This window comes from Rhinatrema bivittatum, chromosome 1, assembly GCF_901001135.1.
Source record: "Rhinatrema bivittatum chromosome 1, aRhiBiv1.1, whole genome shotgun sequence".
NCBI classification, from domain to species: Eukaryota; Metazoa; Chordata; class Amphibia; order Gymnophiona; family Rhinatrematidae; genus Rhinatrema; species Rhinatrema bivittatum.
This window is the reverse complement of record NC_042615.1, coordinates 678,815,834-678,839,972: the sequence shown is the minus strand read 5'-3', so window position 1 is coordinate 678,839,972 and position 24,139 is coordinate 678,815,834. Positions and strand designations below refer to the sequence as shown.

General features: G+C 44.3%; 1 protein-coding gene across 2 annotated transcripts in view; it reads right to left on the bottom strand.

Moving 5' to 3' along the window:
• The window catches only part of ACOT12 (acyl-CoA thioesterase 12), a 125,790-nt gene that overhangs the window by 7,704 nt on the left and 93,947 nt on the right, over nt 1-24,139 (bottom strand). For both annotated transcript variants that reach the window (XM_029574048.1, XM_029574055.1), the window contains exons 9-13: nt 21,866-21,921; nt 18,661-18,724; nt 17,788-17,871; nt 14,545-14,681; nt 7,415-7,543 (exon numbers count right to left, since the gene is read on the bottom strand). In XM_029574048.1, coding sequence (XP_029429908.1) covers nt 7,415-7,543; nt 14,545-14,681; nt 17,788-17,871; nt 18,661-18,724; nt 21,866-21,921 — 470 coding nt within the window. The remainder of the gene's footprint in view (nt 1-7,414; nt 7,544-14,544; nt 14,682-17,787; nt 17,872-18,660; nt 18,725-21,865; nt 21,922-24,139) is intronic.

The following is a 24,139-nucleotide window of genomic DNA, read 5'->3' as shown; positions in this document are numbered from 1 at the left end:
CCACAGGGCCCGTTCTTTATGGTGTCCTGGGGCTCCTGAGGATGACGTCATCAAGGGTAAAGTTTTTCTCACTCTCACCGCGTACAAAGCACTCGTCTCGGGGTCCCAGCTAGCAGTCAGTTCTCCTCCTTTCCCCGACTAACACGCCGCAGGGCCCGTTCTTTATGGTGTCCCGGGACTCCTGAGGATGACGTCACCAAGGGGATGTGCTCTAATGCCGCACCTCCCTTCTCCCTCGACGAGGAGTTTAAAGTTTTTCTCACTCACTGCTTACAAAGCACTCGTCTCAGGGTCCCAGCTACCAGTCGGTTCTCCTCCTTTCCCCCTATTTTTTTCTTTTTTATTAAATTGATAGATAACTGTATGGTATATTTCTCCTGCTTGTCCTGGCCATACTGTTTAAATACAGTTGTCTCAAGTCATTCAATTTGAGCCACGATGGAGAAAGGTTGGGAAAATATTTTAAATGCTATTTTGAGGCTCTGCAGGAAGCCAGATAGTGGCAAACCGGCCTGTAGCTGACATATAATGAGACATTTGGAGCTGGCTGAGGCACAGAGTGGATAATTGGCCCTATTAAAATATGTATGAACCTTATTATGTCTTTTCAGACATGCAATTTCTCTTTTTTTTTTTAGCCTGGTAGTTTCCTCCTGCTCAGGACCAGGAGTGGGAAGTACAAAAACCTTTATTTTCAACAACCTGAGGACATTTTTCCTTATTTTACTTTCCCTCCCAATTTATGTCCAGTCCAGTCCTTGCAGCAATGATTGCTCTCATCAGTGCCCTGCAACCATAGGCCCTGAATCTGGCCAGGAGGTGTCACTCTTGGGCAAAGAATATGACTCCCTCTTCTGTGTGGCTGTGAACAACATCCCCAGCCTGGCTAACATGGAGAGGAGAAGGCCCAACCTAGGAACCAAACTGGTGACCTTCTGCGTGGCAGTGCCCAGCAAGTACCAACTGAGCTACCAGGCTGCCCTCCCCTCCCCCCAGATGTGCAAACTTACTCTGGTGCCACCATTTTCCTATGGAAAAAGGTCAAGAAAATGTACTCAGCATGCTCAGGCCATGATATATCAGCACAAACAAGGCAAAAAGCCAATAATCTTGTGCACACATCATTTGAAAATTGTCACATTTGTTTACTTCCTCTGTCACTTATTTGGAATGACTCAATAGGAATCCATTGAAAAACTTCAGCATAGTGACACCTGAATAGTACAGCAGTACCAAGGTATTGCAGCACATATCCCAACTCCATTTTTTTTTCAGCAGAAAGAAGGAGAAGAGGGAAAATCAACACACAAATGTATACCAATATCAGCTTGTGCTAACTGCCACCCTACAGTGGAAAACCAGTTGGGGATATCTGATGCATATGTAACCCGGCCATCCTGTTGGTTACCATTAAGCCCTGGGAAATACTAGCTAGAGTAGGTTAGTGGATGGGGGAGGACCCATTCAAATCCAGTCCCTCCCTTTGAGGGGCTTGGGAACAGCCGTCCCCCTGAGAGGCTTTATAACAGCTCTCTCCTGAGAGACTGAAGGCAGTCTAGTATAATTTTTGGAGAGTTAGAAGGTGATAGGTGCTTACCTTTTGTGGTATTTTTCAGGCCCAGCCTGGGACTCTTGACCAGGGTCGGGTAGGTAGTCTTGCCAGTCTACTCCCTAGCTGGTATAGATACCTGTTTGGGGGGTTTTTTTCCAAGATTTTTGACCTTTTCTCGGTAGGAGCCTTGCTGGACACCTGGGCCTGTCCTGGATTCAGGGAATTTGGAACCCTGTGTTCAGGACACCCAGGTATAGGGAAGACCTGCCCATCCCAGGTGGTGACCCGGTAACTCCAGTGTTATCCTTGGTTAAGGGAGAAGACTATTGAGTTAAACATCCAGGAGAAAGATTGTTGGCTGTACCTTCCTACCTGTAGTGGAGCAGGGTAAGAGAACCTGCATCCAGGATCTCTCCCATAAGGGATCCAGAGGAGAGTCAGAGACTGAATTAAATCTAAAGAAGTGAAAGAGCCTACTAACCGTGAGTAACAGAACTGTAAGGAGTCTAGAGGATGCCCATCAGGAGTCTTCAGCTCCTGGGGAGAGAGAGGATTTACTCTCTGTGCAAGGACAGGATTTTTGGCCATCCGTTGAAGGGGTTTTCTTAACCAGCTAAAAGGTTACCCTGCCCATCAGGGCCTCCTTTTCACCTAGCCCAGGAGGGTGGGAGGATCCCTTGCCTGTTGAAAGATTCCCGCACAAATAGAGGTGAAAACTGTAATCAAGAAAAGAGAGATTGTGGTGCTGGAATGATATTTATTGTGCCATGTGCAACTATTTCATTCAGTAAACTTAAGTTTGGACACTAATCTAGTGTGAGAATTGCCCCCCTCTCCCAGGGAATACTGAAAGGATGTCAGACACCTCTGCACTAGGACCCTAAAGGAAGCCTTCCCCCCCCCCCCCCCCAACCCAAAGAATCCACACCCTGGGGAAAGAGGCACAGAAAAGAGTTTGTCGGGGTCCCTGCCCCCAAGAACTTACAAATACTTTTAAGGCCACACCCGTGCAGAATAGGCACACCGGGGTGGGGGTTACACCTAAGTCTATAAAGGTTTATGGGAAGTCCAGAAAACTATAAAGCTGTAATTAAGCTCTTAGTCTCATCATGCACAGCTTCACCGCAACAACTGTATCTCATTTAAGAATTAGGACTTCGTAATAGTTAACATGCTATACACAGCAGGAATGAGCTACCTGCACACAACCCATGTTTCCTGCTGTACTATGTAAGCTCTTGCTAAGATACATGCTAATAACCAAGACCCTACTTCCAGGTAGACTGAGTAGTTTGCAGGGGCCCCAGTCTCTTAAGCAGCTTCTTGCTTGCCCTAGCCAGGAACTTGGTCAAACCTTAGGATCTAGGAACCAGAGAGGCACTGAGACCCCAAATACTAATGGCCAATTACAGAAAGGGCAGAACATAACTCAAGTCCATCTTTCATCCCAATGAGGTGGAGGTCTTGGTGGAAGAAAAGGTCTCACATTTCTCACAGCTCTGTGATGAACATTCAAGGACCATTGCTACTCAACCGCAGACAGGGAGTCCAGTTCTCTCTGCTGTTAAGAGCCTTGGAGTGACACTGAGGAAGGCAGAGGAACACCAAACTCCAGTGAAGAGATGTGAGAGCACAGAGGGGTCTGCAAGGTTGCCAGGATCAAGAGACATATAAGAGAGATTGAATGGGAATTATCCCTCCTATTGCATCTTATGTCCCTGTCATTAAGGAGGTCATTCAGGGGCTGGAAGGAGCCATGCAATCTAATCCTGGTAGGTAAGAAAGAAATCCTACTACACCATTCTAAAACAGGAGCATAAACCTCACTTGGCTGGCACAGAATATACTGACAAGTGAGGCTGCAAGAGTACCTGTACATACTGACAAGCATGGGTAATAAAGGGGAAAGAATACAAAAGGAATGCAGAAGATACAGCAAAATGATGAAAGAAATCATCTGTATACCACTGAAATTGAAAAATTGCTTTATATACACGTCTTATAATGAAGGAAAACTTAGGAAATCCTGTTTTCCTGCAGGCATCAGACTAATCCAAGGAAGTAGCACATGATCAGGGTGAGGTACTGATGGGCATCAAATAGGAGAAATATTTCAGGGTGATCATATCTGATGATCTCAGGATTACAAACAGTGCAACAAGGCATGGCCAGAGAAACATTAACGTATACAGGAAGTGGTACAACCAAAAGGAAAAAGGTGATAAAAACGCCTTAATAAATCATTGGTGAGACCTCGTCTGGCACACTGCATCCTGTTCTGGAGAGCATGCCCCCAAATTGATATAGACAGACTAAAGACAATCCACAGAAAATCTACCAACGTGGTGCAGAGTCTGTGCAAGACATCCTATGAAATGAGATACATGTCCTAAATATGTATACTATGGGCGAGAGGAGAAAGAGGGAGAACATTAAGATACTTTGACGGTATAAATAACTCAGGACAAGCAAGCATCCTTCAGTGAATAGGAAGTTCTAGGACAAGGGGATATGATATGAGGCTAAAAGGGAGTAGACTGGGGTTTAATTTAAGAAAATATTTCTTTACAGCAAGGGTGGTAGATACAAGGAACAGCCTCCCAGAAGAGGTGATGAAAACACATTAACAGAATGCAAAAAAAGCATAGGATAATCACAGAGGATCCTTAGCAAGGCAATAAAAACATAAGAATCTGTCATACTGGATCAGACTGCGAGTCCATTAGGTCAGTATCCTGTTTCCAATAGTGGCCAATCCAGGTCACAAGTACCTGGCAAGATCCCAAACAGTAAAATAGATCCCATGCTGTTATCGTGCAGTGATAAGTAGTGGTTATTTCTTAATTCTACTTGGTTAATAACAGTTTATTGACTTCTCCTCCAGGAACTTGTCCAAACCTTTTTTAGACCCAGCTATGCTAACTGCCTTAACCACATCCTCTGGGAATGAATTCCAAAGCTTAATTGTGCATTGAGTGAAAAATAATTTTCTCCGGTTTGTTTTCAATGTGCTACTTACTAACTTCATGAAATATCCCTAGTTGAGAAGAAGTGGGGTTCTACATTATTGCAACAGTAAATGAGATTGGGCAGACTAGATGGGCCTTAGAGTCCTTATCTGCCCTCCTATTGTTTCTATGAAACAAGTGTACTGTTGCAGAAGTGAAACACTGCAGGGACCATTGTTTTATGTGCTGTACCAATAGATTTACAGAGAACAAATATACCACAATTTGTATTTGGTAGAAATTACAATGTTAATTTTTTAAAATATGTGCTATGGCATGCTGCAGCAATCATTGTACTATCTCTAGAGGTGGTGAGAAATGGCTCTGAAACAGTTTATAATCTTCTTCCTGAAGGAATGACAGAGTAAATTGGAACAAAGGTGGCATGGTCCATCTCCCATGATTTTCCCTAGGAAGAAAATACAATTTTAAAACTAACATTTTTCTTCCTTTAGCAAATAATGGGAACTACCTGGCATAAGGGGCTAGGTGTGCTATTATACTTTGGTACTGTTGCACTGTCAAGGCTTCATCATGCTGAAGTTTCCCCATTGATTCCTATGGAGTCAGGCTGAATAAGCATGGGAAGGGTATGCAAGAGTACATTATTTGGAGTGGAGAGCTCTGGGAAGCAAATAGGGGCCACACAAGTATGTGGATGATTAAATCCCAACTTAGTCAAAAGGAGTCAGTGGTAAACCACACAATATGTAATCATCAAAAAAGGAAGTGGAAACCAAAAATTAATTATAATATAGCCTAGAAGGTGTCAGCAAGCCTGGCGTTGTGAAGCTTAAAAAGTAACCAACCGGTCTTCTAATCATCCACCTTCAAAAATTCTTTTAATGAAAAAATGTATTTTTTTGTTAGTTTTATAAATTTTTTTTTTAAATGTCCTCAGTTTTTCAAAACAATATATGGTGAAAGACTCTTTAATGCTCTTTGTCCAACCAGCCCAACACGGCCCGTGTTTTGCTGTTTAGCTTCTTCAGGGGCATGCAGATATATTAAATTTAAAGAGTCATATCAATTCTCCCTAGGAACAACATTATCAGTGTTAGTAAAAATTCTTTTATTATAAAATAGAAAAGTACTTATCTGAACATAAACAGGCTACCATTTTGGAATGGACATAGCGTCTCAATGTCTCTTCACTAGGAACAGAGGAACCGAAGCCGAGGCTTACGCCTCTTTAAATACCGAGTCATCAAATGACCTCATCGGAACGCGAGTCTTTACTGACAGTTCTCCTCATACATCTGGTGTTCTGTCAACAAGTTCTGATAAACATAGCAACAAATTATCAGCCTTGGTGGAATAACAACACATCGTTAACCTAAGAAAACATATGTCAAGTTCGGTGTTCAACCCGCCTGGGGCAACAGTATTAAGTCTGTAAATCCATCGTTGTTCTTTTTGTAGCAGGAGTGATTCACAATAGCTCCCGCGCCAATGCAATGGAACATGATCAATAACGCAAAACAAAAGGTCATCAAAATTATGTCCAAATTCAAGGCAATGTGTTACCAATGGGAATTTTTAATATTAGATCTGTGCTCGATCATTCGAGTTTTTAAGAGATGTTTGGTTTTACCGATATATAATAGCCCACATGGGCAACAGATCAAGTAAACAACCATTGGTAACACATTGCCTTGAATTTGGACATAATTTTGATGACCTTTTGTTTTGCGTTATTGATCATGTTCCATTGCATTGACGCGGGGGCAATCGTGAATCACTCCTGCTACAAAAAGAACAACGATGGATTTACAGACTTAATACTGTTGCCCCAGGCGGGTTGAACACCGAACTTGACATATATGTTTTCTTAGGTTAACAATGTGTTGTTATTCCACCAAGGCTGATAATTTGTTGCTATGTTTATCAGAACTTGTTGACAGAACACCAGATGTATGAGGAGAACTGTCAGTAAAGACTCGCGTTCCGATGAGGTCATTTGATGACTCGGTATTTAAAGAGGCGTAAGCCTCGGCTTCGGTTCCTCTGTTCCTAGTGAAGAGACATTGAGACGCTATGTCCATTCCAAAATGGTAGCCTGTTTATGTTCAGATAAGTACTTTTCTATTTTTATAATAAAAGAATTTTTACTAACACTGATAATGTTGTTCCTAGGGAGAATTGATATGACTCTTTAAATTTAATATATCTGCATGCCCCTGAAGAAGCTAAACAGCAAAACACGGGCCGTGTTGGGCTGGTTGGACAAAGAGCATTAAAGAGTCTTTCACCATATATTGTTTTGAAAAACTGAGGACATTTAAAAAAAAAATTTATAAAACTAACAAAAAAATACATTTTTTCATTAAAAGAATTTTTGAAGGTGGATGATTAGAAGACCGGTTGGTTACTTTTTAAGTTTCACAACGCCAGGCTTGCTGACACCTTCTAGGCTATATTATAATTAATTTTTGGTTTCCACTTCCTTTTTTGATGATGATTAAATCCCCCCAGGTGAGACAGGCAGAGGGTGTTAATTGAAGATCTTTGGTGGCTCCACTTCTTGCACACCTTAAATTTCTTTTTTCTGGCTGGGCTGAGCACATTTTTGTCAGCCCCAAATAGCCCTGAATTTCCTACCAACAAAACCTTTCACAAGAGTTCTGCAACAAAACCTGAATATCTACCACTGTTCCCTCAATGGAGGCCCAGTCCTTGAGCTGTGAATGGAGTCCAATAAGAACAGTAATTTCTCCTCCTCTGTTTTTATAAAGTTCTCATAAGGACGGTAATTTCTCTGCAGTTGTCATAAATATTGCAAGTGCGTTCTAAGCCAAATTGGCTAGAAGCCCACAATGGAACTGCTGACTGAGCTTGCCCTTCATGTACTTACCCATCTTTGCAGGGGTGTCTTCGAGACATAAGCACTACAAAATCTCTCAGCTTCTCCCCATTCACAGGGGGGCAAATAATGTGGTATATTTTATCCTCTTCATTCACGTCCTCTATGAACTCGCAACTTCTGTAATTAGGGGGGAGAAGAAGATGCAATAGCCGTTTAGTTACTGGAAATAAGGAGGATCCGATTTAAAGACTGAAGAAAACTATCACGGCGCTTTTGTCGGATTTATTTCTGTGAGCTTCCCTCTTGTGGCAAAGCTGTGTCTCAAAACCTTTGCCATTTCAGAATTGCACAGAAAAGCTAACTGGCCTTCAGTATTTTGATGAAATTTCCTAATTTGCTGGGAAATCTCAGGAAGCTTGAGGTTAAGTGCAGTGATACTTAAAAAAGGCAATGTCTCTGGCACAATTTGGTATTGTCCATAGGCAAAATCAATCCATTTTCTCACTTGCATGTATTGCTATCTATTTTTTCATCATACAAATATCTCAGAAGAAGGGGAGACTGAGTCAAACACATGTATTTTAGTGACTTCTTTTACTATGGTTTCCAATAGCAGCCAGGGCCGGGGCCAGATTTTTTGCTGCCCTGTGCGAACAATGACTATGCTGCTGCCCCACCCCCACCCTGTTCATTCATTCTCTGTCCCGGGCCCACCCCAAAAAAAAAGCCCAGCTCCCTTCAGTGATACAAACTTTAAAAACTGACACTCCCCCCCTCCCCCCCAACTCACGACTGGTGCAGGAGCAGGGCCGGTGGAAGCACTAGGCGAACTAGGCCTGGGCCTAGGGTGCCGAGCCGCTGATGGCCAACATGAAGGCTTATGCGGCCGCCGGTGGACCTCATCCCACTGGCGGCTGAGCAGTGAACTACTGCTGTGCTGTGTGCCGGATACACACAACAGGAAGATCGGCAGGGCCATGGTGGAGCTCACGTCAACACGGCCCAAAGAAAAAAGGTCGCGTATAAATGTGCAGGTGCTCCTTCTCCTTCCTGCCCGCTCGGCCCCGGAAGAAATATTTTGCTGGAGCCGCACGGGCAGGAAGGAGGAGGAGCATCAGCCGCATGCAGAAGAGGAGCAGCGCTTACGGGCCACCACGAATCCCAAGTCACAGTGGGCTGAGAAGAGGAGGAGGCCTGGTAGCAGAGCCTCCACCACGGATCCCACATAGCGGGCGGCCCGAGAAGATCAGGGCCACTGCAGAGCCCATCCATGAAGGGGAGGCCCAGAGGTGAGAGAGAGGCTGAGGGCCCTTAGAGTATGTATGTGTGTGTGGGTATGAGATGAGTTGAGAGATTGTGTGTGTGTGTGTAAGTGAGTTGAGAGACTGTGTGTGGGAGTGAGGACCTGAATGTTTGCAGAGACAGCATGTGAGTAGCCTCTGTATGTGTGAGAGAGACAGCATGTGACAGTTCTCCTAAATTATAGTAAAGTCTGAGGTAGAGCAATATAAACCCGGGATGGAACAAAATTCCACCTCCATTTCTATAAAACAAACATCCCGCAGTCACAAAAACTCCCCTGCCCTCCTCCCTCATCCAATAATGAGCACAGAGCAGAACTAGGATGTTTCCCCTTACCACTCACAATACAACAAAAGTATTCAAATATGAGTCATCTCAGCAACACAAGCTCCGTCCACTGTCACATTGTGAAATACAAAACCCTGGAAAAAAGCATTCAGCACAGGCAGCGTAATCCCGCCATACCAAAACAGCTCTAACTCCTAGGACACAAACAATAACAAATCTACCTCGGCAAAGGCAGCACTGCAAATATTACTCCAGGTCTAGAATACTAAAACAAAATAGGCTGGCCTTACACAGAAACTGCACCGTAGCAGACTCCCTTACCTCTAGCACACATGCAGAACACAGACAGAAACTCACCAAATAAGGAATAAGTGACCACAAATTTGAAACATGCAGACATAAAATGAAATGGGATCCCAAAAAGCAAGACTCTACATGCAGTGCAACACTGGAGAAACACTGAGCAAAGTACAAAAATCTGAGAGATGCTCATTGCCAAAGCCGACACATTCCAGTAACTAAAGAGAAAATAAAATGCTTTTTTTCTCCCTTTTTTCCTGGACATTTTATTTTTTTCAGTCACGTTCATCTCAGACTCCTGGTGTCTTATTCTTGGCTTTCCTCTTGTCTATTTCTTCTAACTCATTTTCCAGGTTCTTCTATTTTTTTGTTTTTTCTCTTTCCTCATCTCTTTTTCGTTTTCTCCACTACATCTGTCTCTGTGACATTGATTTTTTTCCCCCTGACTAGCACCTCTCTCTCTCACCAGAGCTAGTGCAAGGTTATTAGGTTCCCTAGGCAAAAGCCTGCTCCCCTCTCCCCGGGTCACACCCTCCCCACACAATAAAAAATTATGCATTTATAATAATTTTACATGAAAAAGGGAATTCAAAGTACAGTCTTCCAAGTTAAAAATATCACTTACAACATGTATATTATATGTATTATGCTCTGCTGTGATGCCAACCAGAAAACCCTGCAGATAAAAGTAAAAAGGACATTTGGAATTGGTATTAGGCCTTTTGAATGTTAGTTAGGTGTGGGCTTGGCCCTCCGAAAGCCATGAATAAACTGTATTATGATTATTGTAAACCTCCCATACCAAAACAGCATTAATTACCAGCACTCAAACAGTAATAACTCTACCTATGAACAATAAACACTGCAAATATTATACCAGGCCCTAAAACAACAATATGCCTCCTATTAGGAAAATAGAACAAACCAGGCTTCTATAGATCCCAACACAAAAACTACAAGCTAGCAGAATACCTCACTTCAGTCATACATGCAGAAAACAGACAGACCTTCACCAAATACAGAATAAAGTCACCATAAATAGTGGCAAAAACTGAACTGGAAACCACAAGAAGCCAGACTCTGTATGCAGTGCAACAATGGAAAAACAGAAACATCACCATTTGTCATTAAACAAACAATAAAATCAAGAAATATAAATTATCAATAGAGTAAAACCATACTAATAAAAAGAATAAATATTTCATAACAGATGACAAATGGAACAACATCCAGTAATTTAAAAGTCATACACATTTTCCAAATACCAAAAAACTATTTAAAAGCAGCAGACACATCAAACAGCACCCAATAATAATTAAAATTAATTAAGAACCCCTGCTGTCCATATCTGGGATATTTTGAATTCCAGAAGCCCTAAGATTGTTGTGGATTAGCAGGGGGAGAGGAGAGTGGTTGTTGTTTCTAAACTTTATCCTCTCTCTCTCATATGTATATACATGTTCTACGTACACATACACAGACATGTGCTGTCTCTTTCATACATGCACGCATTCACAGAAATGACCTCTCTCATACATATCCACACAGACATGCCTCTCTCTCATATGTAACTGACAGCCAGTCTGTTACTATTAAGGCCTGGGTATGCCATAGTAAGTTGAGCATAGGTTAATGAATGGGAGGAGGATCCATTCAAATTCAGCCTCTACCTTTGAGGAGTCTGGAATGGCCATTTCCCTGAAAGGCTTTATAACAGCTCTCTCCCAAGAGTCTGTGGGCAGTCCCTTATGAATTTTGGAGAATTAGCAGGTAGTTGAGGAGCTTCACCCATTTTGTAATTTTTTCAGACCAGTGAGAGGACACAGGATAACCCAGCCTGGGGATCCTGATCAGGGTCAGGAGCGTTTTCTTTCCAGTCCACTCACTAGCCGGTTGGGACATCACTCTGGGTTGTTTTGGGGTTTTAAGATTTTTCATGGTAGGAGCCTTGTGGGAGCCTGTATACTACCTGGACTTAAGGAATGGGGAACCCTTTTTCTGGAGCTGTGCAAGTCAGGGAAGTCATCCCCTCCAAATCCTCAATGAGGACGGAGGTGACAATGACCTACTGCAAGGAGGAACTCCGGTGTTAAACTTGTTTGAAAGGGACAAAGGGCATAAAGTTAAAAAATCCCAGAGGAAGATTGCTTTAGGCTGCCTCTTCCTTCCTGTATTGGAGCAGGGTAAGTCACCTACATCCAGGGATCACTCCCATCGGGGATCCAGAGGAGAAACTGATTCTATGATAAATCTAAGGAATTTGAAGATCTGCTAACCGTGAGCAAAAGAATTATATTGAGGACACCCTTCTAGAGTTTCACCCCTTGGGGAGAGAGAAAGATTTGGACTCTCTGGGCAGAGACAGGGTTTTATTTATAGTTTGCCAGCTCAGAAGGGGTCTCCCACCCATCCTGAGGCAATTCTGCCCACCTGCGAACTCTGGTTATCCAAACCCTGGAGGCTAGAAGTTCACCATTCGCCTTCACCCTCCACCCCCGTTGTCCCAGGATCCTCCTGGATCAAATGAGCCAAGTCAGGAGAGGAAGGAGTGCTTGGGATGGTGGCAGAGTGAAGGGAGATGCTGGGCTGGGCTGAGGAAGAAAGTGAGGGGAGATGTTGGGCTGAGGAGACAGAGAAAGGGGGGAGAGAGTGATGGAAGATGCTGGACAGGAGGAGGGAAATAAAGAGCAGTTGGGAGGCAGGGCTGGTGGTCGCCTAAAGTGCCTCTGGTCAGGAGGCGGTATCAGTATGGTCTCGCCTTCCCGCCTGAGCAGTCTGGAAGAGAAAGCATCATGGCGCAGTGCAAGTGCACCGTTCGTCCCACCCCTTCCCCTGTAGTCCTGGTACTCTCGTGGGAGAAAGCGAGGCAAAAATGGAGTGGCAAGGAGGTGGAAAGTCATTTTTTTTTGGGGGGGGGGGGGGTTTGGACACTTGCCACTGGCAACACCACTGACTTTACTTTGATCTGACCCAGTATGGCATATCTTATGTTTTTATGTTATATTCTTATGTACATGAATTCTAACCAATCAGCTACCTACTGAGCAAATCAAAGACCATTTATCCACGCTGTAAACCTTCTGAGCTGTCAAAATTTAAAAAATTATATCTGTATTCATAATTCAGAAGTTGCCCATAAATTGTTTCTTAGATCTGTAGGAGCACTTACAAGTTAAAAAGGCAAAATGAAGCACAAGACAAATTTTGCATGTAATTACTTCTACTATATTTTGGACTAATGCTTTGCTATTAGGAAGTCAAAATTTCAGAAATGCATAGTGAAATGCATAGTGAAGCATAGTGAAGCACACACACTGTTTGCAGCCCTGGAATAGCTATTTCCTGCCCCTGTAAAGTTAAACCTGAATCAAGATTCCTAAAACAAATCCATGTGGAAGAAGCCGAGAAACACACTAGCAAGCAGCAGAATACCTACCTACCTTCACAATAACAACATTCATTTAGACCCTTAGGGGTAGATTTTCAAACCGCGCGATTTGGCGTACTTTTGCTGGCGCATCAGGCGCAAGCAAAAGTATGCGGGATTTTAGTAGATACGCGCGTAGCCGCGCGTATCCGCTAAAATCCTGGATCGGCACGCGCAAGGCTATCGATTCCGTATAGCCGGCGCGCGCCGAGCCGCGCAGCCTACCCCCGTTCCCTCCGAGGCCGCTCCGAAATCGGAGCGGCCTCGAAGGGAACTTTCTTTTGCCCTCCCCTCACCTTCCCCTCCCTTCCCCTACTAACCCACCCGCCCGGCCCTGTCTAAACCCCCCCTTACCTTTGTCGGGGGATTTACGCCTCCCGGAGGGAGACGTAAATCCCCGCGCGCCAGCGGGCCGCTAGCGCGCCGGGATGAGACCTGGGGGCGGGTCCGGAGGGCGCGGCCACGCCCCCGGACCGCCCCGGGCCGTAACCACGCCCCCGGGCCCGCCCCCGAAACGCTCCTGACATGCCCCGAAAACGCCGCGCGGATCGGGCCCGCCCCCGACACGCCCCCCTCAGAAAACCCCGGGACTTACGCGAGTCCCGGGGCTCTGCGCGCGCCGGTAGGCCTATGTAAAATAGGCGCACCGGCGCGCAGGGCCCTGCTCGCCTAAATCCGCCCGGATTTAGGCGGATTTAAGGCGAGCAGGGCTCTTAAAATCTGCCCCTTAGTTTATAGGAAAAATGCTTGGTACATGGGACCCTAAATTTCAGGGTCCCTGTATTCAGCATTTTTTAATAGACACAAAACAGAAGAAAATCTTTAGTACATAGTTGTGTCAACATCCAAAGACCTACAAGGAAAAAACCCTTCTCAGGATCAAACATCAGGTTAGCACCTAACTTGCTAGTCTTTAGAAAATTATTGGGAAGGGATCATGTCAGATCTCTACCAGGAACCATACAGAATATTCCATTTGTGTGGGGAGGAAACATAGTAACAATGTGGGTAGGTAGCCCCCCATTATGGAAGAGTGCACATGGTGAGTTCCTTTCATATAAATATTCAGACCACCATCTTTTGCTGTGGATCTTCTGTTTACTCTTTAGGGGCAGCATGCCATGACTGTGCCCTGAATTTTTTTATTGTTTAAGTCTTAATGGAGACTTCCATAGCAGCCATGTTTGAAGAGTTTTGAAATTGTGAATCATCGTTGCTGGCCTCTGAAGCAGACAATTGATATGTCAAAACACTGACAGTGTCGGGCTGAGGCTCCCTGAAGCTAGTGAAAGTGCTGATTGGTTTGTGAGGTCTTGGGAAAGAGTACTTACTTTAAGTACTATATGTATGCTTACTTTATATCAAAATAACAAAAAGGTCCAGGGGGCATATTGTGAACTGGTTTCGAAGAGCGGTGTGCACTAAGGCAGCCATCTCAATAATTTTAGCTGCATATATTAAAAAAACCTCTAAAAAACATTGAGTAAGCTCTGGTATATGATTAAAGCTACTGTGTATTTTGTTGAATTTAATTGTCTGGCAAGCACTTTTTATAATATCAGTATGGCTCAAAATCTGGGGCTTTTGACCCATTTTTGCTGTTGTACTAATTGCTCAATTGTCTAACCTAGTGGTTCTCAACAGGTGTGTCGGGACACACTGGTACGTCTCTAGGTCCTGGGAGATGTGTTGCAGGGCCCCTCCTCTGCGTGCTGCTCAGCCTCTGAAAATCCAAACTAGAGCTACGATACATTGTTTGAAAACAGGGCATAGCTGAAATTACACATCAAGTCCTCCAGAATGTAGTTAGTAGTGGGCATTAGGGCTATAAACATAACTGAGAAAGGGGTGCTTCTCTTACAGGTAGTGGCTGTCCCAAATTTTCCGGAAGTTTAAGTCAGACAAAAGGGAGAAGGCATGATCTGCTGACACTCTGGCTTGCATTTCCACCTTCACTGATAAGATGTTGTTATCTTCTTCATGAGCAAATATCTTGATCTGAAATAGAAGAAATCTGTCAGAACACATTTGTGGTTGGGCTATAAAAGCTGACCATTCCTCTCCCTTGGCTGCATAGGGAGAGGAATGGTCAGCAGAAACAAGGAGATTATATCGCCCCTGTATAGGTCCCTGGTGAGATCTCATTTGGTATACTGGGGCAGATTTTCAAAGCCCTATGCACGCCGAGCCTATTTTCAAAAGGCCCGGCAGCACGCATAAAGCCCCAGGATGCATGTAAGTCCTGGGGCTTGAAAAAAGGGGTGGGGAATGGGCAGGGTATGGGTGCAGCCGGATCCTCCAGGCACAGCGGCCATTTGCAGCTGTGCCTGGGATCGGGGGGGGCCGACCGTCGGCTGGCACACGCAACCTACGCCTGCCCGAAGGCAGGCGCAACTTATAAAATAAAGGTTAGGGGGGATTAGGTAGGGCTGGGGGGTGGATTAGGTAGGGGAAGGGACGGGTAGGTGGGGGAGGGGGGGAAGGAAAATTCCCTCCTAAGCCACTCCGATTTCGGAGCAGCCTTGGAGGGAATGGGGAAAGCCAGCAGGGCTCCCCAAGGGCTCGGCACATGCAAGGTGCACTATTGTGCACCCCCTTGCGTGCACCGACCCCAGATTTTATAACATGCGCACGGCTTGGGCGTACATTTGTGCGCGCCAGGTTGCGCGCACAAATTTACGCCCGCGTGTAGGTATTAAAATCCTGCCACTGTGTACAATTCTGGAGACCGCACCTTCAAAAGGATAGAAACAGGATGGAGCCAGTCCAGAGGGTGACTGCTAAAATAGTCAGTGGTCTTCGTTCTAAAGCATATGGGGATAGACTTAAAGATCTAAACATATTCACCCTGAAGGAAAGGCATGAAAGGAGCAATATGATAGAGACATTTCAATATCTCGAAGGTATCCATGCACAGGAGGTTAGCCTCTTTTTACAGAAAGAAGGCTCTAGATTAGGGGGTCATGGGATGAGGATGAAAGGGAGAGAATTCATGAGTAATCTTAGCAAATACTTATTTACAGAGAGGGTAGTGGATGCATAAAACAGCCTCCCAGTGGAGGTGGTGGAGAAAAAAACAACATCCGAATTCAAGAAAGCCTGGGATAAATACAGGTTATCTCTGAGGGGATGCTGGGAAAACTGCCTAATGACATCATCCTAGTTCTCAGGGGCAACCTGGTTGGTCTGACTTTCAGGCTGGTCATAGCGAATATGCATGAGCTCTATTTGTATACATCAGCCTGGTTCTTGGAGCCCATGTACTTAAATGTAGATCATGCAAATTTGTTACAAGGAGTCTGAAAATTCGATTGAGTTGAGTCCAACAGAAGACCAGTTTATAGGGATGTGTAGGTAAAATATTTTTGGTTTGCCTTGGGTTTTTTTGTTTGTAAGCTATTTTTTTGGCTGGATTTCATTTTGTGGGGGTTTTATAAATTTGATTTTTTTGGTTATTTGTTACAACAAATAGCACGTTCTATTTTCAAATAGCGTGTACTATTTGCCAAATTAAACAACCTGAAAAATGTTAAGGTTTTCAGAGGCATCTTGCATTTATTTCTGTAAAACTAACCAAAATTAAAATGGGTTCAGTTTGGATTTCTCATTCATTTTAATCAAATGCACATCCCTACTGGTTTGAGAATCATTGTCCTGGGCCTGGCTCGAGCAATGCACTTGAGAGTTTATGTCCACAGGGCCAGCGCGACCATTAGGCGGTCACCTAAGTGTGGTGTGCTGCTGGGCCATGTGAGGGCGCCATTTTCCAAAAATGTGAAGAAGCACTTGCTAGGTGAGAGAGCGAGAACACTGTAAGAAGATGACCATAATTCTGTCTATCTACCACTGTCAGGAGGCACATTCAACTCAGGATGGTTTGGGGGGGGGGGGGGTCTTACATTGGTCTGCCTAGGGCACCTCAGACCCTTGTACCAGCCCTCTATGTCCAGTCAATCACAGCAGCACTTTTAACTGTTTTTTACCCTCAGGAAATAGTCTAAGACAAGTTGGAAGAAAGCCTCAACATGATTCCCTTAAACAATTACAAACCATATGACTCTTACTCAAAAATAATATTTTGTTTAATATAACCAACTAAAACTAAAAATGAAATGTTTGTGTATTTCAAATCATTTGCCCCAAGCACTGTTCAGACTATGTATGGCAAGATTTTCCATATTAAAATGATTCGTTAGCTCGTTGTGCTCTCATTTAGGTACCGCATCAAGTATACACATGTGGGTTACTGATACATCCTCACAACTACAGGGGTACGTAGTCCCACCTGATTTCTGTTACTGGGCTGTTCAGCGGTGTCTCTTAACCGGGATCCACTGCAGTTTGATCTCTCCTGCCCTCTAGAGTCTTCTTTTGCCCTCTTTTGCTCTCTCCTTCTCTGCTGAAATTCTTGCTGAGGTAACACTGGCTTCATTACTTCAAGATAGTAGCGTGTATGACCATGTGGGTGGGTGGGGGGTGGGATAATGGGAAAGGTGGGGATATTTCTACCCTCGATAGTATTAAAACTTTGGTGACTCTTTGTTATAATCGGTACTACCTATATTGCTCTCCTGTACTGCAGAAAACTGGATTTCTCAGTGTGCCTAATAACTTTTAATGTTATACCTGTTGTACATGTTCTTTTTGGTTGCCAATAAAAAATTGCTTAAATCAAAAAAAAAAAATGATTCGTTAGCTATTGATGCCGTCTTCATACTTTGAATGTGCATACAGTGAAAATTAGCACCGGTTTTTAACAGTGACCAGATCAGGACACCCTCTGGGTTATAACCTACCCCGGCCTTTTTCTGTGTCAGAGCATGGCATGACTGCTAAAAACCTGAAACGAAAGATGAAGACTCCACCTCTAAATCTGAATCACGTAGCTGCTGTATTTATTTCTCCATGTTTGTAAACCCAAAAGTGGGATGGCACATGTGTAAAAGATCGGATTAATGACATTGTGAGTTTATTGTAATGGTAACCCTGCTAAATTGCTTGGTCCAGTAAATAGTTTGGGCTTCCTCCTCTGTGATTCAGTATGTGCCATGGATTCCTGCTCACAACAGATTTGCCATTCTTCTTTCTGAAACTCAGCACTTACATTGTTCGCTGTGCTGGTCATTTCCCATCCTTGCTTTGCTGCTAGAAATGTCAGAGTGGCCACATTGTTGTAACTGAGGTATGTCTGAAATGCAATTAGTGTAACATGTCAACACAATGCCTGCATCTGTCTGCTTTTTTTTGTATGAAGAAGTTATTTTCTGCCTTTACTATACTTTCCATTTCAAGGAGTCGTGCCTCCTTCTTCTACTCTTATTTGCTTATCTGAAGACAAAGCCTATATGGTCTCAAAAGCTCGCTGTAACTGGGTAAAGACCAAAGTTACCCAATGTTACAGGAATTTGTTTAATCCAGGCTGGGGTCTGGCACTCTGCTGTTTGCACACGAGAAAGCCTGGACAGGAATGCACCTGGTTGGCAGGGAGCAAGATTGGCCCAGTTGCAGACACGCCCATTATCACCAGGGAAGGATTGAGAAACCTGGCCTGAAATTAGGGTTGGAAACTCCGTCACCTTCTACTTCCCCATCTCTGAGACCTCTTCTTATGTGATAGGGGCTGATCATAGGCTTGACTGTGGCAGCAGCGGCAGGCGGTGAAAGGAGTGCAGGCCAAAGACTGAGGGCGTAGGTACTCTGCTGTACTCCCGGGCCCTCTGCTGGCCTCACCCCAGGAAAAATAAAATAAAAACTGAAAACAAAGGTCCCTAGTGCTGCATTCGAAATGTGCTAAAGACGGCCATCACTTGACTTTCGGATCTGGACGAATTTAGATACAGTGGTGGCAGTCCCCATTTCCCCGGGCACCTATCCTGAAGCTCCTCATCCCCATAGCCAGCAGGGATCCCATACCCCAGTGCGCTGGAAAATGTCACAAGCATTGATCTCTGCCTCCACAGTAATGGAAATGCTTTACCTGATTGCTTCTATCCCAAGGGTCAGAGAGAGGATTTTCTTCTTTGCCAGATAAGATATATTTTCTGAAAGTTTTAGCAAACAAATTACTAGGTCAATATGAAACTAACTCACTCTGCAGCTTTAAAGAGAGCAGCTCACAAAATGCAAAGAAAAGCAAATAAAATCCATTATAGGCTTTTCAGGTATTTTGTTAATTTTCTGATCACATTTGACAAAATAAAAATACAAACAGCGTGATGGTGTATACTACAGTGACTGGCTCAGTGTTCAGGATCCTTAAATTTATCGCTTGCATTAGGGTGATAATGCCCCAAGCCCCCAACACATTTTGATAAATGACCCTGTAAGTTAGTCAGATAAACTTATCTGGCTAACTTCCTGATAGCTGGATATATTCAACAGCATCTCCGCAACACTGAATATCTGGTACAAGTTAGTCAGATAGATTTATCTGGCTCACATAGCCGGATGCCCAGTCATTCAATAACAGTCTCTAACTATTTTGGTGTAGTAACTGATACAGAAAAAGTTGAAATCTTTTAAGTGACTGCATGATGAAACGAAAGAAATAATCTTCAAAGTTGAAATACAGCGCAAGATTCTTTCATAATCTAAACTGCTATGAGTGACAAGAATGATTGTGTCTGCCGCCCCAAAACAAGACCTGTTGATTCTGAATCTGTTGATTCTGAAACAAAACAAACTCCTCATGGCACAATGGCATCACTAAAAGCAGCCAATAGCTATTAACTCCCTGTGGTAGAGCTAGAGTTCTACATGAAATGAAGTCAAGTATGATTTAGGTGTTGAAAAGACACCCAGACATGTATAGGTTAAAAGATTATATATATATATAATGTTATGTATAAGTATACTAGCACAAACTGCTTGGCATGCTTGGGTTATCTGGTCCATAAATGCTATCAATTTTAAAATTGAACAAAAGTGAAAATGATAAATATTGTTTTATTTTTATAAGTAATTAACAGAAAGCATGTAGAAACTTAGGGAACCTCTCTATTAACTACATTGACAGCATATTAGACATCTCTCATTGCCCCATTTGTAGAGAATGCTCAATAGCGATTGTTATAGAAGAAGATTATAAAGCAAGGTTCCAGTAGTTTCCTGGAGAACTGCACTATTTATGATCCTTCACTGAGAGAATTGACCTAGAAAATAGCCACTGCTATTACTGGCATCAGTAGTGTGGGATCTACTTAGTGTTTGGGTATTTGCCAGGTTCTTGTGGCCTGGATTGGCCTCTGTTGGAAACAGGATGCTGGGCTTGATGGACCCTTGGTCTGACCCAGCATGGCAATTTCTTATGTTCTTAATCTTACTCTCTGTTTCTTGTCTTTTAACCAATTCACAATCCACAACAGTGCCACAGGTGGGCCTGGGTGGGCCACAGCCTATCTACATAGGTCTCAGGCTTATATAATCAGAGCTGCCTGACACCAGCAGAAGAGGTCTGCAGGATGGCCACCGCAGTTCCCATCCCATGGTGGCCAAAGAAAGGAGAGGGCTGCTGCAGACCCCATCCCAAGAAAGGGTCTGGTGGTGCCTGAAGTAGACGTCCTGTGTGTGTGAGTTTGTGGGAGCCTGAGTATGAGGGGGAGCCTATGTGTGTGTGTGGTGGGGGGTCTCGAATATGTATGTGTGTGGGGAGCTTATGTGTGTGACTGTGTATGTCTATGTGGCAACCTGTGTGTGTTGCAGCCTCTGCGAGTGTGTGCATGGCAGCCTGTGTGTGTACCTATGTGTGTGAGCCTGCCTGCATCTGTGTGGGGATGCCTGAGAGACAGAGCATATTGGGGCAGATTTTAAAACTTGCGCGTGGGCACAGATTTATTCACACAACCCGGCACAAACAAATCTACGCCCGATTTTATAACATGCTCGGCGCGCTAAGGGGCAGGGGCAGCTTTTCGGGGGGTTATGCGCGTATCTTACGCACATAACCCTTTGAAAATCTGCCCCATTATCTTTGCACAGGGCATCTTTCACTGTTCAGGGTGCCACCTGGTGGCCACAAGCAGAAACAACAGTGTGACTGACACAGGCCTTTCATATAGATATACAAGCCGTTAAGCCCGTTAAAACGGGCTACATCCCTCTGTCTCTCACCTCCCCCTCATTCTCTCTCCCCTCACTCTTCACCACCCCCTACCTCCCTCCCTCTCACCCACTCCTCCCTCTCCTCTCACTCACTCCCCCCTCTCTCTCCCTCAGTCCCACTCCCTCCCCCTCAGTCTCACTCCCTCCCCCTCCCCCTCACTCCCTCTCACTCCCCCTCAGTCCCACTCCCTCCCCCTCCCCCTCAGTCCCACTCCCACTCCCTCCCCCTCCTCCTCAGTCCCACTCCCTCCCTCACTCCCTCCCCCTCCCCCTCAGTCCCACTCCCTCCCTCCCTCTCTCTCTCAGTCCCACTCCCTCCCTCTCTCTCTCAGTCCCACTTCCTCCCTCTCTCTCCCCCCCTCACTCAGTCCCCCCCTCTCTCAGTCCCCCCCTCTCACTCAGTCCCACTCCCTCCCTCTCACTCAGTCCCACTCCCTCTCTCTCCTCCCCTCTCACTCAGTCCCTCCCTCTCTCTGTCAGTCCCTCCCTCTCTCTCTCCTCCCTCGCTGCCGCCGCCGCCACCCGCCACCGCTGCCATCCGACGCTGCCGCTGCCATCCGACGCCGCCGCCGCCGCCACCCACCGCCGCCACCCGACGCCGCCGCCGCTGCCACTGCCATCCGCCGCCGCCGCTACCACCGGACCCCGCCGCCGCCGCCGCCGCCGCTGCCGCTGCCACTGGACGCCGCTGCCACTCGACGCCGCCATTTCTTTTCGGCTCAGACCGACGTGCTCACCCGCACATGCGCGGTAGAGCTGGTCTCTACTGCGCATTTGCGGCACGTCGGTCATCCTTCGTTTATTAGGTAGGATAGACAGATAGATAGATAGATTGCTGTCATTTTTATTGTTAACTTGTATTGTTTTATTTATTGCTATCCACCATGTACACAGACATGCCATGGTGCTCATTTGAAGCTCCTAACATAGGAATTAGTACTCTATTAGTACTCTATCTCTGTTTCTCTCTTCTTTCTCCTTATTTTTCACATTGCTCTATATATATTGGACATCAGGATAACTGTTGCCAGAACTTAGGTAAAAAACTGAAAAAAAAAAAAGCTTTTTAATCTTACACATACCTGGCAAGTCGGATTCTCCTTCGTGCAATAGCTCCAAGATACCGCCTTAAACTATCCTGTAAAAATTTAAAAAATAAAAACGCTCAGAATAAAACTGTGTTGGTAGTGACCTGTCTGGTGCATCAAGATCAGTATCATGTGCTGGTTTTCAGGAATAAAGCACTGCACTGGAATAAGCTGGGCCATTACAAATGTCATGCTCCTTTACTCAAGCAGCTAATTTTGTCATCTCTAACATTACGTATTGACTTTTATATTGTGTTCTTTACAATATTATGGTATCCATATGATCTTCTTAAAGAAAAAAATAACCACTTTAAAATCAGAGTTAAATTACTCCTGGATTTTTACCGCCTCTTTTAATGCTTTTCCTGTTGAGAAATGCTCTCAAAGACCCCGAGATAATAAACTATGCATAAACAATGTGCACTGAACTTCAGGATACATTTTCTTTACTCAGATGCTAAAAAAGATGAAGTCCTGATGCAGTAAGCTAAGAATATGCTGATGCATGGGAATCGAAAAAAGCATGTTAACCCAAAAATGTGCATAGAAGTCATGCTTGGTGTACATAAAATATGCACAAATCATCATTTTTTCCCATAAAATATGATTTATGCTCATAAAAACATGACTTATGTGCATATATTCTATGCCCAGGACCCCCACATCACAAATTTTGGGTTCAGCACCATAGATCAACAATAGCCTGAGTAACTTTACTCTAGCTCCAGACCAGAAGTTAAATTTCCAACATTAAGAAAATATTAAGCCTGTAGGAATACTTGTATATGTCTGGGAGGGATAACTGCAATAATAAGTGAAAAATAACTGAAATTATAATGCAGAGACAGAATCCCAGCTAAATTATGCTGATAGGCCAAAAAACTTCAGCAAAGGGCAAATAATGTATCTTACTTGTTGGATGGCATAGAGATGTCTCTACTAATCCTAGGAATATTCTCAGTTCAGGATTGTTTGCTCATGTGTGTTCATTTTTTCAATGTTTTTTGAAACAATCCAGCAAAAAGCAAATAGAAATACAGATCTGTTCAGTGCCATCCAACAAGCAAGATACATTGTTTACATTTTACTGAAGGTTTTTGGCCTATCAACATAATTTAGCCGGGATTCTGTCTCTGCATTATAATTTCATTTATTTTTCACTTAGAATCGCAGTTAACCCTTTCAGACCTCTGCAAGAATTCCTACAAAGCCTATGCATCTCACTGTATAGGGGAGGAACAGCTTGATTAACATGGGATTTGCATGGAGGAGCATTAATTTGTACACTCAGTTTTAATCAAATTTGTTGACACATTTTTTGTGCACTAAACTCCTTGCTAATTGGGTGAAAGTTATGCACACAGAAATGTGGGCACAACTACATATTAACATGCGCTCAACAGCCGAGCATACTTTATTACAATGGACTAATGGTTTTGAAGGGAAGGAGCTGACACGCAGGGCTGGATCATCTGTGGGGAGTGGACTGCAGGAAGATATCAGCCCAGGGGATTTTTTTCAAAACCGGCCCATGGAGTATCTGACGTGGCCCGCAGATCTCCCCGTGGCAGGATAGGCTCTGCCGGGGCCCACAGATCTCTCTTCTCGCCGTGGCAAGATGGGCTCTGTCGCAGCCCCGCAGATCTCTCTTCAGGCACAGTAGAATGAGCTCTGCCGCAGCCCACAGGTCTCACTTCCAGCGTGGCTGCGTCGGCACTGTGGCAGCCTAGGGCCTCTCTTTGGGCCGCAACAGCCCCTCTCATGTTCTTTGGCAGGAAGCGTTATTAAAAAAAAACAAAAAAAAAACACGTGATGGGAGTGATCGGCCCACTGGGGGAAGCTTGATCTTCCGATAGGCCAATCCACCTCTGATCATTTGTTCCTTATAGCCTAGCATCTGGAGGCAGATACTGTAAATCTGTAGTTTCTTCTCCGTTACAAACTTATATTTTGTAGGTTACAAAACACCCCTGTTTTTGAAAGCTGTGGATTGAACCTGAATGACAGAAGTTAGTATAACAATTGACCATTGGTAGCTATTCAGTAGCTGATAATTACTGGTGAGGTGATAAGTGCTGTACTGTATGTAATCCAAACAGCTAAACATTCCCTTCTGGTTTTATTAATTACTCAATAACAGATGCAACTTCAACACATTTAGGAAGTCCAATAAGCAAGATAGGATTACAAGGATTAATATTGCGTCTGATGCAATGTTTCAGAGACAGTGGTGCACACTAGTACCATGCAGAAGACCCGGGTTTGAGC